General features: G+C 36.8%; 1 protein-coding gene across 4 annotated transcripts in view; it reads right to left on the reverse strand.

The window, feature by feature from the left end:
• SRBD1 (S1 RNA binding domain 1) overlaps positions 1-17413 on the reverse strand; it is a 233450-nt gene that overhangs the window by 166941 nt on the left and 49096 nt on the right. For all 4 annotated transcript variants that reach the window (XM_082643126.1, XM_082643125.1, XM_082643128.1 and 1 more), the window contains exons 10-14: positions 17053-17156; positions 12760-12867; positions 9240-9397; positions 6248-6338; positions 5414-5521 (exon numbers count right to left, since the gene is read on the reverse strand). In XM_082643126.1, coding sequence (XP_082499252.1) covers positions 5414-5521; positions 6248-6338; positions 9240-9397; positions 12760-12867; positions 17053-17156 — 569 coding nt within the window. The remainder of the gene's footprint in view (positions 1-5413; positions 5522-6247; positions 6339-9239; positions 9398-12759; positions 12868-17052; positions 17157-17413) is intronic.

A 17413-nucleotide genomic window follows, 5' to 3' on the forward strand; every position in this document is an offset into this window, starting at 1 on the left:
ACAAATAAGCCATCCATACATACACAAAAAATCCAGAAATGGCCAATAAATATATAAAAAGATATCTGACCTCATTAATAACAATAATAATGTGCTGTTCTAATAAGCACTTTATACTATATATAAACTCATTTAACCTTCAATGATAATTCTATAGGATGCGTACTATTATTATTCCACTTTATGCATGATGAAACGGAAATACAGACAGGTTTATTGGTATGAGAAGATGATAATATATTAAGTAGGGAAAAGGTTATAAACCATGTACAATGTGAGTTCCTTTTCATAATACACACACACACACACACACACACACGCAGACAAGAAAAATCTAGAAATATGCTCTAAAATATAAATAACAGTTTAGATAATAGAAAATCCTGTCACTTATCTATATTTTCCAATCAATCTATGATAATAAATATTAACTTTAAAGAAATGTATGTTTTTTAAATTTTAATCAAAAGATTCTCATTAGCTTCACTATTACGCAGTTTTCACAAATGAGTTAACCCTTTGAAGATCAATCTATTCCCTACAATTAAGTTATACTCTGAAAGGTACGTCAAGTTATCTCAAGCGACAGAGCTATGATTCCTTAAATTGTATCTTCCGGGCTTCCCTGGTGGCGCAGTGTTTAAGAACCCACCTGCCAATGCAGGAGACATGGGTTCGAGCCCTGGTCCAGGAAGATCCCACATGCTGCAGAGCAACTAAGCCCGTGCACCACAACTACTGAGCCTGCACTCTACAGTCCACGAGTCACAACTACTGAGCCCACATGCCACAGCTACTGAAGCCCGTGCTCCACAACGAGAAGCCACCACAGTGAGAAGCCCACACACCGCAACAAAGAGTAGCCCTTGCTCGCCACAACTAGAGAAAGCCCGCGCACAGCAACAAAGACCCAATGCAACCAAAAATAATAATAAATTAATTTTAAAAAATTATATCTTCCTTCTGTTAAATGATTGGTATGCCTCTGAAATAAAAGAATAAGAAAGAGGTCCAATGTGTATTCCACAGATGTCCAAAACCAACACTTTTTTCCTAATAGGGTCTGGCTACCTGCTTAACCTTCACTGACCAGGCCCCTTGGTATACATCTAACCTCAAAAATTACAACTCCAATCCTCCACTACAGCTCCCCTTCCCTTTCCTCATTCTGTCGTCACATACCATACCTTCTCGGTTCATTCCATTTTCTAATTCTTTTCACTATACTAATGAATAACGTCATTCGGAAGCAAAATTAATTTCTCTTATTTTCTATATTTGCCTGCTCAAAGTCATTCGTATATTGCAGCTTTTAGAGTAGAAACATTAAGCACAGGGTCTGAATTAACAGCACAAAATTTTATTTTCCATTTTCTGCTCCCAGGTTTTGAGGGGTTTCATGTATCTGTGATTCTCCAGAATGTACACAGTGCTGTAATTTCTAGCAATGTTTCCACTATCAGCATGAATCTTGCCAATCATGGTTTGAAATATAAGACAGCAAGTATTAGAGATTACTTATAATTCTTTCATAGTTCATTAATAAATGTATAACTCTAACCATACAATACTTTTATTTCAGAAATCATCATTTATCTTTGGCAAAATAAAAGTCTATAATCCATCAAATGCAAATTTCTGTATCAATGAAAAAATACAGAAAACAGTACATCATAGGTTTACCAAAGCATTAAGCAAAGGGGAAATTTCCCGTAATTGTTGCAGACATTAATTCCTGTCTATAGCCTTGAAAAGACTTATCTGATTAAAAATAGTTTTATTGTTAATATTTGACAATTCAAATTAGTAATATTTATTGAGATGCATCTATAAGTACAGAAATATGCAATGTGAAGGAGGCAGAGATAAGTAAAACATAGTACCCTGATTTAAGAAGGTATCAATGTAGGAGAAACCAGGTACAGTGCATATAAACACAAATGTCTCATAAGGAGCTAGCCATTTCTACATTTCAATAAATTTTACCATTGCTATTACACAAAAGAAAACACTATTTTTTACCAAGGAAAAACGGATTTAAAAAAAAAAAGAAGAAAATAGTCAAGTGTGACATTTTAAAATGAATGGGAACAAATATTCAGATACTCAAAAAATAAAGCGACCGCCTACTATGGGCCAGAGGATTGAAAAGAACAGATCATTCTAGCACATACTTAAAACAAATGACACATATAATACTGCAGAATTTCTTTTCACAAACACTTGCAACTTTAAACCTGTGACAAACTAAGATCTAGCATAGTTATATTCTACAACTTAATCCATTTTTTTTTTCTCCTTTGGTAACTGAGATTTGAAGCTCTGGATGACTTCCTCCATAGGAGATATAAGTATCAGAGTTTACAAGGTATTTTAAGAGAAATGACTGAGAGAGAAGTTGGATGGATGGGTCAAGATGCATGGGGTTTACAAGTTAGAAGATAAATCATGGTGTATGTTAACCTATGGCAAGTAGGTCAGGGCAAAAGGTGTTAGAAGGAATAGATAAGAAAGAATGTGCTGGTGGATGTGTCAGGAAAAGGTTTTCCAGGATGAGGAGAATTATAGGAATGCCTATCAGATTATCTGTTCAAGAGTGTTGAAAATGACTGCTAGAGAAAGCATGGAAATTTCAACTTAAGTGTAGTTTGCGATGTAATTTCAAGCCGTTAGATGAGAAAATATGGTTTCTTCATAAAGGCATGCTGAACTGGCAAAATGATAACAAAATGAAGTTGAACAGCTGATTTCCTAAAGCACACACTATAACTTCTGATTAAGCATTTGCATCATTGAGGATTTCAAAAGCACATAATAAAATACTAGCAAATATATTCCAAAAGTACATTGAAAGAATAATACACTATGCAAAGAAAAGTTCAACTCAGAACTGCAGAGATGGTTCAACTGTAAGGTATCTACTACTTTTACGATTCAGCATATTGATCAAAAGAGGATAAAAAAGCCTCTTTAGAGAAAAATTATTATGGCAAAATTCTGAAAAAGCATTAACGTTATCTTTTATTCTTGATTTTTAAAGTATAATAAAACAGGAATCAGTATTTTTAAAACACTCATAAAGACTATTTCCTTTAAAAGATTTTTTTTTTAATATACAAAAGGCAGTATCATACTTAAGGGAAACACTAGAAGCATTCTAATAAAAGTAAAGGAGGAAAAAAAAATCCACTATCACTACTATTTAATAGCTTTTCAAAGATATTGCATGATACCTTTAAAGAGAAGAAAATAAAAAGGTATAAAACTAGAAAAAGAACTGATAAATTCATCATCTTTTGCAGATGATATGATCATATCATATCTCTTGAAATCCAAGAAAATGAGCTGAAAAACTAATTATAAACAATGAAAGAATTCTGTACTATGGTTGAGGAACCAAACTAACATTTAAAAAGTGCTCCTTCATAGAGATATAAAGTAACGTAGTAAAGTAATTCTTAATACAAACACAAAAAGAGAGAAATACAAAAGAAAGTTTTAATATTGAATATGAAAAATAATTATAAAGAAAACTTCAGAATGTTCCTGAAAGCAAAAGCATTCCCCATTTAAATGATGGAAAGAGAAACTCAGAGAGGCAGAGTAAGTCTTCCAAACTTGCATAACTAGTAAATGGTGACAACAAAAGATGAACCCAGATTTGTCTGGCTCCAAAGCTCATCCTCTTTCTACTACCATATACTGCTGCAAGTTCAAGAAAGAGAGCCTCTGTAAGCAAATTCAGATGAAATCCAACAAGTCTTCACTATTTAATGTTTTTAATAATTTGAAAGTTCTATTTATAATCACTATAAATGTATCCAAGATATTTATATTCAATTAATGTGAACAAATTAAAAAGAAATCAAAGAAGTTGCCTGAAATAAACTGTATTAGCTATGTCAGGTCCTTGTGGTAGGTTCTCAAAAGGACTGGGTACATGTGTGCAATTCCCAGAATAGAGAAGATCCACAGTATTTCCTAGACCAAACTGAATAAGAAGGAGAGGGAAAAAAGCTGAGCCAAACTATTCAACCTGATCCTTTCCTGAACCATGATCCCATGGCACCTACAGTTTGTCCCTGACCTTCTAATCCCCTTTGGTTACTCTGAATTTGTTTTTCTAACATCTTGATTATACTCTTGGCACACGGAATATTACACTAAATACAAGACCCCTCTCTTTTGGCCTACCTGAATGGATCCTAGAATTCTTCTTCCTGTGTTGGCTTTTGGTTTGGTTTTGTTGATCCTGATCCCATACTTATCAGTTGACTATACTTAGTTATTACATTTCTCAAAAAGCAGTGGGAGATGGCTCTTACATGCTCTCCCCTAGATATTATCTATTGTTACTATCTTCTCTCCTAGAATTAAACCCTTTAGGATTTAGCATTCTACCATACATTGGAAAAGGTAAAGGTGGCTAATTGAGGTTCAAAGGGAGAGTAAGGAAACAATGGTGGATGACTGCAAAACTACTACAGATCTAGGAGCAGGACTAAAGAAATGGGTCATGCTAATACAAAGCTATTTAGAAGTCAACTGTATGCCTATACAAAATGAGAGCATGTGCTGAAGAGACTAACAAGAAAGGAACATCAGAAATGCTTAAAGGGGCTTCCCTGGTGGCGCAGTGGTTGAGAGTCTGCCTGCCGATGCAGGGGACACGGGTTTGTGCCCTGGTCTGGGAAGATCCCACATGCCACGGAGCAACTGGGCCCGTGAGCCAAAATTACTGAGCCTGCGCGTCTGGAGCCTGTGCTCCGCAACAAGAGAGGTCGCGATAGTGAGAGGCCCGCGCACCGTGATGAAGAGCGGCCCCCACTCACCACAACTAGAGAAAGCCCTCGCACAGAAACGAAGACCCAACACAGCCAAAAATAAATAAATAAATAAAAAGCAAAACTGTCAACAAGTAAAAATAAACAACAACAACAACAAAATTTACATTAAAAAAAAGAAATGCTTAAAAAAAAAAGAAAAGAAACACTTTTAATTTGTAATACTTACCTTGGCTCTCAGTTCTGAAGGCCAATGATTCATAGTCATCAAAACTTTGGGAGAAGAAGGCTAAGTTATCCACGGTCTATAGCTGCTAGACCTATACACCATTCTACTTATTAGTCACTAGTTAGCTAGGGCCATCACACAAAGTACTGCTTGGAAAATCCCATGAATTCAAGTAAACCCTAACTTGCTGCATCTGTGAGCGGTTTCGGGATACTGAAATGCCAATTTCTCCAAGAGGCAGACACTTTACATTGCCTTACACAGCTCTTATGAATAGGAAGAGGTGATATGAGGGCAAACAAGAAGTACATCTTAAAAAGACAAGGGAGAATTTATCACAGAAGGAACTTCAGAAGTTCCTTTGCCTCTCAAAGAAAACAAACATTCCTAACATCCTTACCAGTAAACGACGTCCAGTGGTGCAAAGTAGTTTTTCATTATCAGGTCAGCAAAGTAAGCTTCTGTTTCCCGGCAGGCAGTTCCATTTCCAATCACCACTGTACTGCAGCTGCAAGCAGAAACAGAATGAGAAACTGGATGAGATCAAGGCATGCTTCTAAATCAATCAGGAGAAAACGGACAAAATGCACGAACAGTATTATATGATGCTCTTATTCTCTCATATATCCATGCAATCTCTCCACTATCTCACAGGGGCCACGCAGACTTATGTAGAATCAAAGACATTGCTCCTGCATTTGGTATTACAGGAGGCAGTGGAGAAATGTCTTATGGTCACACAATCTCAAGAATAGTCAGCTTTCTTCCCATCTAGAAGGAATGAAATTTAGACATGAATAAGTAAACTCTGGAACATTCTAAGCCATAATAAAGAATTATGACTGAATTATGTGATATGTTTTCAAGTAATTTCTGAAGCTTCTCTAACTACTGCCACATCCATTCCTCAGATCCATGAAAAAGAAAGAGAGAGAGGGAGGGAGGGAGGAAGAAAGAGAGAGAGAGAGAAGGCTCAAACTGAAGAATTAATAAAATCTCACTTTTGGTCATATTACCACCTTTGTTTAGTGAAGGCAGCAGAGGAAGGGAGTAGCATTCCTCCAGAGTCTCCAAATACAGAGTCCTCCAGCAATTTGCCCCAGCATTGTTTTACATGGTTCCTTTTCTAACACCAAGACACTTCCCTTAATCCCTCCCTCCAAATTAGGGACTTCAAAGATATCTCTGATTGGCTGAGCCACTGAAATACTCAAAAGGTTACTTATTTTCATACTTGAAATTCAGCAAAAGCCTCTTTATTTTCTCTGCCTCTCGGAAGCCTTGTCCACAATGCAAGTATACCACATCAGTATGAAGTATCTGACCTTAGGAAAAAATGAAAAGAAAAGGCCATTTTGTAAGAAATTACAAAACATAACACACCACTTGCTTTGATTAAGCAAGTTGAAACTGAAAAGGAAACTGGTTCATCTTTTAAAATGCAGTCTGAATCTTTCATATTCCTTAATCAGATTCCCCCTTAAGCATTCTGAAATTTTGTTACCTCCAAAGTTATTATAACTCTATTTTGCTATACAAAAATCATTATCAACTAGATAATATGCCATGATACCTAAAAGAGAAATGATTTTTAATAACACTTAACATCAAAAATAGTAAAAGCGGGCTTCCCTGGTGGCGCAGTGGTTGAGAGTCCGCCTGCTGATGCAGGGGACATGGGTTCGTGCCCCGGTCCGGGAAGATCCCACATTCCGCGGAGCAGCTGGGCCCGTGAGCCATGGCCGCTGAGCCTGAGCGTCCTGTGCCTGTGCTCCGCAACGGGAGAGGCCACAACAGTGAGAGGCCCGCGTACCGCAAAAAAAAAAAAAAAGAACCTGTTCAAAAATAGTAAAAGCTGGGACTTCCCTGGTGGCACAGTGGTTAAGAATCCACCTACCAATGCAGGGGACATGGGTTCGAGCCCTGGTCCAGGAAGATCCCACATACCACAGAGCAACTAAGCCTATGCGCCACAACTACCGAGCTCTAGAGCCCACGAGCCACAACTACTAAGCCCGTGTGCCACAACTACTGAAGCCCACGCACCTAGAGCCTGTGCTCGGCAACAAGAGAAGCCACCACAATGAGAAGCCTGCGCACCGCAACAAAGAGTAGCCACCCGAAGAGCAGCCCCCACTTGCCGCGACTAGAAAAAGCCAGAAAACCTGCATGCAGCAACGAAGACCCAACGCAGCCAAAAAATAAATAAAATTTTAAAAAAATAGTAAAAGCTAACATTTACTGAATATTTACTATATATCAGTGAGTGTTGTAATACTATTCTATTTCTTCCTTTGGGTTGTAGATATGTAAATTTCTTTACCTTATGTAATTTTTTCAGCTGCATACTTATGAACTGTGAGCTTTTCTGTACATTTCAGCCAGAAATATATTTTAAAATTTGAGGGTAACTCTTAAAGAACAGAAATAATGAGCTAAGTGACCAAATTAGGAAGTTAGGAAAAGGATGACAGAATAATCTCAAAGAAAGTGGAAGGAAGAAAATAATAAAGTTAAAAAAGCAGAAATTAATGAAATAGAAAAAAAAAACCCATAAAACAGAGAGGACCAATGAAGCTTAAAATTTTAAATCACCTGTTAAGAAAAATACATATTTTTAGCTATACCAATCAAGTAAAAGAAAGGATGACACAAATAAATTATATTAGAAATGAAAAGGGAGTATAACTAGAGATTCAGCACAAATTTAAAAGATACAGAGAGATTATTATAAACAACTTGATGTTAATTTAGATTAAATGATGAAATGGATAAATTCTTGGAAAACTCTTACCAAAACAGACTGAAAATACATATCCATGTATGTATGTATGTGTGCATAAAATTTTAAAAAGAACCATTCTATAAACAATACAAATACAGTAAAGGATAAAAGCCATATGATAGCTCAATAGATGCAGGAAAAAACACTGACAGAATATACTTCCCATTTATTTTAAAAATGCACAGCATGAAAAAAGAGCAACTTAGGACAGCAAAATCAAAAGCTCATGACTGTATTTATAAAAAAAAGTATCCCCATAAAATGCAAAAGGTGAGCAGGTGGGAACAATGCACCAATAACCACCAAGACCAATGTGCATCAGCATTTCTGTGGGAGGAGGCACAGAGAAACAATGGAGTATCTCATGGACCTGACTGGAGTAAGAGATTGGAGGAAGCCTCAAAATGTCAGAAGGTGCTTCCCTGGAAATCAAAACTGGCCCGTTTGAGAACAGAAAGTAAAACTGGAAAAGACCTTTGCATACTCTAATTTATAGGTCAGTACAAAGGTTGCACAGTAAGTTCAGAAAGGACGGGAAAACTCTGATCTCTGAACTCTTGAAATTAACAAGTAGAACATTCTTTTCAAGACAAAACCCCACAGTGAGAAAAAACTGTTGAGCATCATATCCACATTGAGCAAGGTAAGGACAGTCTAGAGTTTTAGGAAGAAAGAAAGTGATCTCAAATGGAAACACAGAAATGCAGAAAGAAATGAAGATAACAGAAAGGGCAAATAAATGAGTAAACAGGAAAAAAAATACTGACTGGACAAAACAATAAAAATGTCTCATGGTATTTAAAATATACACAGAATCAGGATTTCCCTGGTGGTCCAGTGGTTAAGAATCTGCCTTCCATTGCAGGGGACGCAGGTTCGATCCCTGGTTGGGGAACTAAGATCCCACATGCCACGGGGCAACTAAGCCTGTGAGCTGCAACTACTAAGCCCGCACACTCTGGAGCCCGCGTGCCACAACTAGAGAGAAGCCCACGCGCAGCAACTAGAGAAGCCTGTGCGCCGCAACAAAAAAATCCTGCATGCTGCAACTAAGACCCAATGCAGCCAAATAAATAAATAAATATTTTTTTAAAAAAATAAAATATATACAGAATCAAAATGTATCATATATATATATGCAGTCAGTATACACAGAAGTTGATGGGGGATAAACAGAGTTATTAAAGTCTGAGCCCAGTTAATCCTCAATATATCCACTGTGACCTAGGAAAGGGCATAAATGATAGTAAATGTTGACTGTCTGAGTCAACAAACAGGCCAAACAGGAAGCTTCATCCTGATTCCTATATCCCTTTTTGTGAGAAAACCATCTTCTATTCCTTGAAAATCAGCATTATTTCCAAATCCTCATGAAGTATATGAAGTGAAATTTATGACCAACCAAACAACTTCTATATAAAACACTGAAAGGTATGCTTACTGGTAGGAGAAATTATAGCTAACTTGCAACCGTGTTTATAACCGGGATCCACTCCCATCAAGGTACGCCCTGGGACAGGGCTTGTTAAAAGGAGCTGACGAAGGTTCCGTCCAAACATCATTACTGATTCTTTCTCTGCATCTGATGTTAGTTTGGCCCTTTAGAAATAGAAAAAGAGAAGAAAAAAGATAAAGTATTCAGTTTTCATTCATTCAAATTTTCTTCCAGAAAAAGAACACAATTATTCCTTATTGGAGCATTCATTATAACAAAATAACTTGAGAAAATAATCACATACAAAATTATATTAAGTCTCTTTTTGCTAAGCTCAGTAATACAGATACCACAAACAATTTTGTGGTATCAAACCTGCTGAGTTTGTCATACCTACACTCCTTCTCTATCTGCTCACCCTTATATAAGAAATCTACATGTATAAGTATCTGTGTATATGAGAGAGACAGGGTGTATAAAAATTTGGACATTACATGGGATGTCAAAGTTTATCAGCTGATTAAAAATATAAACACATAATTAGTGGTCAATTACTGAATCGTAAGTAGCCTCCTCCAACAATGCTTAGTTTTACACCCTCACCTATATATATCTCAAGGCCATCTTCTCACTCTATTCCATTCCCCACATCTACCCCCTCGTCATTCTCACAGTGATGTGACATGACCACAGATATTAATACCAGTCCAGAACCCTGCCTCACATAAATAACTTCCCAATTTTATCCAGAGAAGCTATTAAAAGTCTAATTTTCAAGCTTTTTCTAGGATAAAAAAATAGTCTCTATTGGACTTAAAGGCATTTGGAAACAAAGTTTTACACCATTTGCCTATTTAACAAGAGTTCTTACCATATTATTTCCTGAAACTCAAAAGAATTTATTAAAAGTATGTCTTCTCTATTAGACCAGGTTAAAAAAAAAAACTGCAGGCCAATGGCCACAAGAACAAAAGCAATTCAGGGCACATTTCTATCAGCGTTGAGGTAGAATTATCTGCATATCTAAAGGCACATACAGCTAACCAACATTTGTTTTCCTGGCTTAATTCAGCTTCTTACGGCTTTTCTCTCATCTTCTCTAATACTTCACTGTCATTCTACCTGCATTCAGCCAAGCAACATGAAGATATCATTACAGGTATTTCTAAATCTTCACGTTTAACTTTATTTATTGAGTGAGCACTTGTACTCAGTCTTATATAAGGTACTGTGATTGATGTAAGAGATACAAAGCTGAAAAAATCCCTACCCTGAAGATCACTGTCTAGTGGAAGAAACAGAAAAATAAACAGACGAGTATAGGATAGGTAGGGATAGCTAAATTAGGAGAACTTTCTGAAAGAGATGTCTTCTCAGGTGAATCAAGAAGGATAAGTAATAGTTAAGCAAACAAAGGCAGTGATAGTAGCTGAAGAGCATTGAGAAAACATTCTGGGCAATAGAAGCAGCAGATGACAAAGCCCATGTCTCATTTATAGAAAAAGCAAGTAACTTCATATGATAAAATAAAAAGAAATACCAAGACAAAGGGCTACAGAGGAAAAAAAAAACAGACCACAAAGGGTTCTTCTAAAGAGCTTGGATTTTATCCTGGAGACAAAGAAGATGAACTGAAGGATTTTAAGTAGAAGAGTATGAAATAATCAGATGGGAATTTAAGGAATGGCAATGTGGAATATGTATTAGAAAATATAAGACAGAGATCATCTATGATCCTAGTATAGTAATTCAGACAAGAAATGATGATAACCTGAACTAACCATGGATATACTTTCTCCTAGTAAAGATGGAGATAAAGAGAAGGCAAAATTCAAGATGTAATAAAAGATGGCATAATAGACAGCACTTGGTAATACTGATAATGTAGTTTTGATGAAAGAGGTATGTGTGAAAAATGACACAGGGATGAATGATCATGACAATCATGGAAACAAAAATGCAGAAGTAGACTCTGAATCTTATATAGTCAACTGAATAAAATGGCTGCAAAATAATATAGTCTATTTGATCTCTTTTAATACACACACATGAATGGAGAAAAGTCTAGTTAACAATGGTTATCTCTACGTGGTGAAATTATATGGGTTTTTTTTCCTTTGTGTTTTACTGATTCTTTCAATTTTTCTGCATTTGGACAAATTTCTTTTTAATTAGAGAGTTAAAGTAATTTAATTACTTTAATAAATCAATTGAGGGTTTTCCCCCTCAACTGCTATTTCAGGTAATTACAAGTATTTCTATGAAGAGACACATCTGTAGACAATGTCTGCAAACCAACTTATGGAATGAAATAAGATATATATTTTTTAACCACAGGCATTTTAGAAAAAGAGGAGGAAAGTGCTCTTGCTTGCCACTGCTAATGGAAGTCGGAGAAGAATTATACATTAAATAATCCCACAGCAAACTGCACACATTAAATCTCAATGAAATTATTCCACAAGCAGTAAAGCTATTCACACCTGATATATGCAAAAATGTCAAATGCACCACTGGACATTATATGCGACAGGAGAACATAAGATAAAAGGATGAATCAAGAGAATGAATGATTTTGATAAAAAAGAGGTTGGACAAAGGAGCTATATGTCCTTTTTAATAGTACCTGCTCATTCCCTACTCGAAATGCCTCCAAAGTCAATGGCCAAGTCCAGTAAAAGAAAAATAGAAAAACATAAAGGCTGCTATAAGTTCTAGTGAGGCTGACGAGATGGCTAGAAATCTATAGTTTCCAGGTGACCCTTGCTGAAACACTAAATAAGTGGGAAGGAAGAAAATCTATAGCAAATAGAAAGGAATATATGAAGGCATGGCTGGTGTCTAAACATTGACTACCAAGACAAAGGCTAGAGAGAAGCAGGAAAGAGGGTTTTTGCCTCCCAACATTTCTGTCCATCTCCTCCCCTAAAAACAATTCGGTACCTCACCTCTTTTGCAGTTCTTTGTAACCTTTAGTTCTTCTGCTAGTCCATTTAGATGGTCACCTTAATAATCTCCTAATATTTGTTCATCACTGCTGATAATTATTCATTGAAACAACTCTGTCTGCTAATATACATTAGCTTTCTCTCATAGTAATACATTCATCATGTGCTCCCCTGATTTCCTTATGCTTTTTTTGGCTCTCTTACTTCTAAAACTGCTGCCAACTAACTTCTCCATTAACTTCTTAGTTTGTTTCTCCCAAGCCAAATCTCTCATCAATAAAACCATTTGTTTGGCTTAGTTGTCAAATTGCAAGACTAGTATTGCAGAACTGGAAGGGGTACACATTAAGTGGTCAAGATTTGAAAAGTATACCATAATTAAAAGCTATGTTTTGTGATCTATGCATGTGAATGCCTCTACAGATTGAAATCTTTGCTTAAATTTAAGACTTTGTGATTCTGACTCAGTTCTTTGGATTGGTTAATGGATCAACAAATATTTACTACACGCTTTAATGGGCCTATTACCATACATAAAAATAAACAGTCCAGAAAGTTAAATAAGACAAGATGCATACCTGAACTCTCTACAAAGGAGAGGATAAATAAGGCGTTTAAAGGAATCATCCAGTGAGTTGTATAAGATCTTCATTAACTCTGGCCTTGCAAAGCCACGTGGTCTCCACCTGCAAAAAAGAAAAGCCTATACTAAAACTGATGTAACAATAATAAGGCCATAAAAGGGCTCCTGGAAGAGCAGAGAGAGAGTGGAAAAGAAAAGGGGGGAAGAAACTTTACTGAATCCAAAGTAACATAATCTGTAAGGAGAGACAGTGATGTCTGAAAATTATTACTATGACATCTGGAGTTCTTATTTTTAAAAACCTGGTAACCATGGTAACACATAAAACTTAAGGGAGGAAAAAACATTCCTATTCTGGGGAGAGTCCCCAAGGCATTATTAATAATGGTAAAAAATTTTAAGATATAAGAAAGTCACCAAAAAATTACTGAACCACTGCTATAGACTGAATTATATCCCCTAAAATTAGTATGTTGAAGCCCTAACCCTCAAATCGGATGATATTTGGAGATGGGGACTTTAGGAGGTAATTAGGTTTAGATGAGGTCATGAGGGTGGGGCCCCCATGAGAGGATTAGTGAGTGCCTTAAAAGAAGAAATATCAGATACCCCCTTCTCTCTCCCCCCACGCCAGGTGAGGACATAATGAGAAGGCTGCTGTCTGCAAGACAAAGAGGGTTCTCACCAGAAACCAAATCAGCCTGACCTTGATCTTGGACTTCCAGCCTCCAGAACAGGGAGAAAATAAATTTCTGTTGTTTAAGCCACCTAGTCTATGGTATCTTGTTATGGCAGCCGAAGCTAAGACAAACACTATGTCCTTCTTTTCCCATTTCTTAATCTCTTCCTGAGTGTTAATGTAGATTGAGCAAAGGAGAAACTCTGTTTTAACCTTTGCCTCTTGTCATCCTTGAGTAGAACTCACTCTATTCCTCAGGTTGTACTGTTCTACTAGGCAGTGTATCTGCATACATACTGATACATATAAATGCCAGAGAACCCACTGTTAGTAGAAACTGGAGAAAGAACAGTAAGAGAAAAACACAAGCTAAAAAGGACAAACAAATTCAGCGCTACCCCTTCTCTGTTTTCCCTACATCTACAGCAGCTCTGCCCATGTCCTTCAATGGCTCTTGAATAGAAAACATTAATATTTTACCAATGGTTCCTAATAAACCATTAATATACTTCAGGGGCACTGTCATCTCCCTTACTTATAATGTGATACACCAAAGGCTACATAATAGTAACTAATTGAATCCCTTCCATAGAAGGGTATTATTTGAGTATAGTTTTGTTTTTTAATTTGAATGAAAGTGCTTTTAGGCAGGACATACATCCTTCCTTCCATCCAAATCCTTGTTTCTCCCTACTGTCACCTATACCTGAGGGCATGAAACGTAGGGAGAACTAGGATATGAATTAGAAAGTTATTATTATTATCTTGTTATGTTACAGGCATACCTTGGAGATATTGTGGGTTTGGTTCCAGACTACCAAAACAAAGTGAATATCACAGTAAAGTGAGTCACATGAAGTTTTTGGTTTCCTAGAGCATACAAGAGTTATGTTTACACTACAATATAGTCTATTAAGTGTGTAATACCATTATGTCTTAGAAAACAATGTACATACCTTAACCAAAAAATAATGCTATTGGGGGCTTCCCTGGTGGCGCAGTGGTTGAGAGTCCGCCTGCCGATGCAGGGGATACGGGTTCGTGCCCCGGTCTGGGAGGATCCCATATGCCGCGGAGCGGCTGGGCCCGTGAGCCATGGCCGCTGGGCCTGCGCATCCGGAGCCTGTGCTCCGCAACGGGAGAGGCCACAACAGTGAGAGGCCCGCATACCGCAAAAAGAAAAAAAAAAAAAAATAATGCTATTGGAAAAATGGTACCAATAGATATGCTCAACACAGGGTTGCCACAAACCTTCAATTTGTAAAAAAAACAAAAACAAAAAAACCCAATATCTGCGAAGCACAATAAAGCAAAGTGCAATAAAACTTATAGCTGTGTTGTTGTTATTAATTGGGGAAATTCAATGTCAAACAAAGACATCCCAGAAGAAACATCTGAGACGGCTTTAAAGAAATGAATTGTGGTTTACCAAGTAAGACAAAGGAATAAAAGCATTCTGGGAAGAAACCATACCATATGTAAAAGCTTAGAGGCATGAAAGAGCATGATAAGCTCGAGTAACTAGAAGCAGATTAGTAATACAAGGGCATAAAGCTGCAGGATCAGGTTGCGGGGTAGATGAGGCTAGAAAGTATGGCAGTAGCCAGATTACTGAGGCTCTTATCACCATACTCTGGAGTTTGGCCAGTTAGGAGAGAACATAGCCCTGGGTCATGGGACAATACACTAGGAAAAGAGTCCTTAGAGGCAGGAAGGCCCTAATGGAGTGATTCTTATAATGAATGTATCTGATGTCTGCTGGGGGATCATTCCCTTTAAAGACAAACCAAGGTTTCCACATTGCTTGTAGGAAAAAAATGGAAATCCTTAACATTAGATACCCAATTTCTCTGGAAGCCCCAGTAACCTTCCTTAAACCTCAAGGTTCTCCTGTGGCGTGACTGCTCACCTCCCTGGAACAGAGTGCTGTGGGTCTATTTTATAACTAAGGATGCCTCAATTATACCCATTCACAGTGACCTTTAGACCACAGACCCAGCTATACTCACTTCCTGCATTACAGAAACTCCTTTTTCTTCCTCACCCCACAGCACTCTTGACTGGCTTCCTGTGATCTATTCATTTAGCACTCGAAGGGACCTGAAACAGTATAGCAAAGCCACAAACTTTATTACTTCTAAACTTAAAGGAAATACAATGGGTTTCCCTTACAGGGTATCATTGTAAAACTTGATTCTTCCTCTAATTCAATAGTTAAACACTGCTGAATGAAACTAAGAAGAACCTCACTTTAACTAAATTTCACAGTACAAAATACATGCTATGTAAGATGTGCACAATGAAGCATACAAATTAAGACAGAGGTCACAAACTCAAATACCTACAGGGGGTCAGGAAAGTACTGTAAACAAATGAATAAGACCCAGGGCCTATACGTATGTTTTTGACAGAGACATGCTTTATTCACCCATTACAGACAAAGAAATATTCTCCACTTTGGCAAAGAAATATGCTCCCCCCCATTCGGTTTCTATAGATAAAGATAGGCTCTCTCCATCTAGCTTTCATTTTCCCACGTTTAAAATAGAAATGGATACAGGATATAGTTCCCCTTAAATCTACCACAAGAAAAAAGCAGCACCATTTAGTGTAGCATTTTCTCAAAGTGATATGACAGACATTTGGGGACAGAATAATTTACCTTACAAGACTATCCCACGCATTGGCACTAAAAGCTAGTTTTAAAAAAGAAAAAAAGCTAGTAGCCAGCCTCAGTCATTCGTTTGTTATTCATATATCTGATAAATTAAATTTTTGATTCAATTATCCTTAATGAACAAAATATTTCAGATATACTATATACAGTATGTTTCTGTTAATTCATTTTTCATAAAAGAAAATATACTCTTTATAAAAGATTCATATGGTACAGAATTACAGTAAAAGTCTCTCTCCCCAGAAATAATCACTATTAATAATTCTTATGTACTTCCCAGATATTTCCTATTTAAACATACACAACATATGTACTTTTTAAATTAAAAAAAATTTTTTAAACATCTTTATTGGAGTATAATTGCTTTACAGTGGTGTGTTAGTTTCTGCTTCATAACAAAGTGAATCAGCTATACGTATACATATATCCCCATATCTCCTCCCTCTTGCATCTCCCTCCCTCCCACCCTCGCTATCCCACCCCTCTAGGTGGTCACAAATCACCGAGCTGAGCTCCCTGTGCTATGCGGCTGCTTCCCACTAGCTATCTATTTTACATTTGGTAGTGTATATATGTCCATGCCACTCTCTCACTTCGTCCCAGCTTCCCCTTCTCCTCTCCGTGTCCTCAAGTCCATTCTCTACGTCTGTGTCTTTATTCCTGTCCTGCCCCTAGGTTCGTTAGAACCTTTTTTTTTTTAGATTCCATATATATGTGTTAGCATACGGTATTTGTTTTTCTCTTTCTGACTTACTTCACTCTGTATGACAGACTCTAGGTCCATCCACCTCACTACAAGACACTATATCCATTGCCTGTCACTGTTTTTGTTTTTGTTTTTTAACACAATGGACATCTTTCCATTATCAGTACATATAGATCTCAATATAGCATTTTAAAAAAGAATATTCTGTAAAAATCTATAAACAGACCTGTTTTGGATGCACCACCTACAGAACTCATTCTTCACTCCATCAGAAATGTTAACCTTGACCGTCAGTATCTTCAAATTTTCTCCACGGTTAATTGCCAGAATCTGAGTGCAAACATATATGGCAAAGACTGATGATCCACAGAATATATAAATGATCAATTTAACCAGTCAATATTTGTGAAACAAACTGGGTGGTTATCCAGTCTAGAGCTGTATCAATTTTGTATTCATTTATTTACCAAGAATGTATTCAAAAATAATCATTTCTTTATATTTTTTTCAAGTATTTTCAAAATAAAATACAGGTACAAAGCCTATGATATTCACAGGAAGAGATAGTGTTGATCTAAAAATCTCAT

The sequence above is a fragment of the Mesoplodon mirus genome, assembly GCF_964341445.2.
Source record: "Mesoplodon mirus genome assembly, chromosome: 14".
In the NCBI taxonomy this organism is placed as follows: Eukaryota; Metazoa; Chordata; class Mammalia; order Artiodactyla; family Ziphiidae; genus Mesoplodon; species Mesoplodon mirus.